General features: G+C 35.3%; 2 protein-coding genes across 3 annotated transcripts in view; both read right to left on the reverse strand.

Moving 5' to 3' along the window:
- The window catches only part of LOC122574705 (proteoglycan 4-like), a 12618-nt gene that overhangs the window by 2903 nt on the left and 7911 nt on the right, over positions 1–1804 (reverse strand). The gene's annotated exons all lie outside the window — the stretch shown is intronic.
- On the reverse strand, positions 766–1723 carry LOC122574706 (sugar transporter ERD6-like 17). Its single transcript, XM_043742608.1, has one exon. The coding sequence runs from the start codon at positions 1381–1383 to the stop codon at positions 766–768; it is 618 nt and encodes a 205-aa protein (XP_043598543.1). The 5' UTR covers positions 1384–1723.

Raw genomic sequence — 1804 nt, forward strand, 5'->3', positions numbered from 1 at the left:
TGTTATGCTACAGTAATTACTATAATAATCGAACTAACATATTCAAAGATTTTTGCCTAATAACTATAATATAACGCCGACAAGACAGTGTATAACACATATATATTTATATGTGTAAACACATATGCTTATCAGTGAGAAACATAATGTAATATAAGTACTTATTACCAATGTATTATGTTAATTATATTACATTATTTTTAGCATAAGTACTGACTTTTTCAGCATACTTGCTGTTTATTGTAAGAATATTAACATATGTACATGTGATATACATATGCTACATATTTCATACAAGAAATAACAGCATAGATAACAGCTGAGATGTAAAAAATTGTTCTTGTCAGTATTATGTCACCTTGTCATTCTATAATATATTACTTTTCTTAATTTTGCGAACTGTTGTTCAATTATTACAAGTTAATTAATATTGTTACATTGTTCGTGTTATGAAATGGATAAAATGTTTAGTTTGAAAGCATGTGTTCCTCTAAGATCAATGCAAGTCAGTTTATACGATGCACATGTTTGTAAACGACCATCATCTTTGTTAGACATATTTCTAAAATTACACGTACAAATGAACAAAATTACGTTACTACAAAGCTTGCATTTCGTGATAAAATTGTAGATCTTTATCGTTATACTACTAAAAATGGGAAATAAAATATTCTGAGTAAGTAGACACCGAGCCACGGACGTACGGTGCAATTTCTCCTGTCATATTGTACGAATATGCATTTCATCGGTTCTAACTTCTTCATTCTATGAACTCAAATATGTATTAAGTAGAAGCGCTTCAATCTCGCGATATGTTTTTCCTTCCGTTTCTGGTACCAATATAAACAGCATCAGAAATGCCGAACTGCTTACTGCCGCGAAGACAATGTAAATCGCAAACCATCCATCAGTATCGGTAACATCTTGATACAGTTTCGGCAGGATAAAACCAATTATACCATCGAAAATCACAATGATGGCACCAACAATGCCTTTTAGTTCCGCAGGAAATAACTCGCATAGGAGAACATTTGGTAACGTACCTAAGCCAATTTGATACATTATTTGATATATAATTAGGTCGATAACTGGTAAAATAGAGGCGTTGGAAACGTCAAATTCATGTTCATCTAAGAAAAGGTAAATTCCTAAAAAGCACAATGTCAAACACGTTCCGAACCCAGACAGAATCAAAAGTTTTCTTCTTTTAAGACATTCCACTATTATGGTGGTTAAACTGCTAGTTATAAGGCCGACAGCCAGGACCATCATCGTCGCTACGTTTGGTCCGATACCCATCGGTATTTTGCTAAACAACACATTCAGATACTGCATAGTGATGAAGTTTCCGCTGAATTGTTGTGCCATGATCAAGCAAAACATGATTAACAAAGCGTTCCTGTTGCTTGGTCGTAGTATTTCTCGCAGCTTGGTTGACCAAGTATATTTAGTGACTATATTTAGATGGTGTAATTCTCTCCTGGATCGTGGGTATATTTCTCTTGTGTGTTCTGGGTGTATTTCTGTTGTGGATTCTGGGTGTATTTCTCTTATGGGTTCTGAGTGTTTTTCTCTTGTGGGTTCTGGGTGTATTTTTCTTGTGAGTTCTGGGTGTATTTTACTTGTGGGTTCTGGGTGTATTTCGCTTGTGGGTTCTGTGTGTATTTCGCGCGTGGATTGTGGCTGTATTTCGCTTGTGGATGGTTGGTGTAATTCGCTTGTGGGTCCTGGGTGTATTTCTTTTGTGTGTTCTGGGTGTATTTCGCTTGTGGATGGCTGTTGTAATTCTCTTGTGGATTGTGTG

Source organism: Bombus pyrosoma, linkage group LG14 (genome assembly GCF_014825855.1).
Source record: "Bombus pyrosoma isolate SC7728 linkage group LG14, ASM1482585v1, whole genome shotgun sequence".
NCBI lineage: Eukaryota > Metazoa > Arthropoda > Insecta > Hymenoptera > Apidae > Bombus > Bombus pyrosoma.

What these genes read in the sequence shown, in the direction of transcription:
- LOC122574706 (XM_043742608.1), bottom strand. Translation starts at nt 1,383, where the DNA reads ATGTTTTGCTTGATCATGGCACAACAATTCAGCGGAAACTTCATCACT.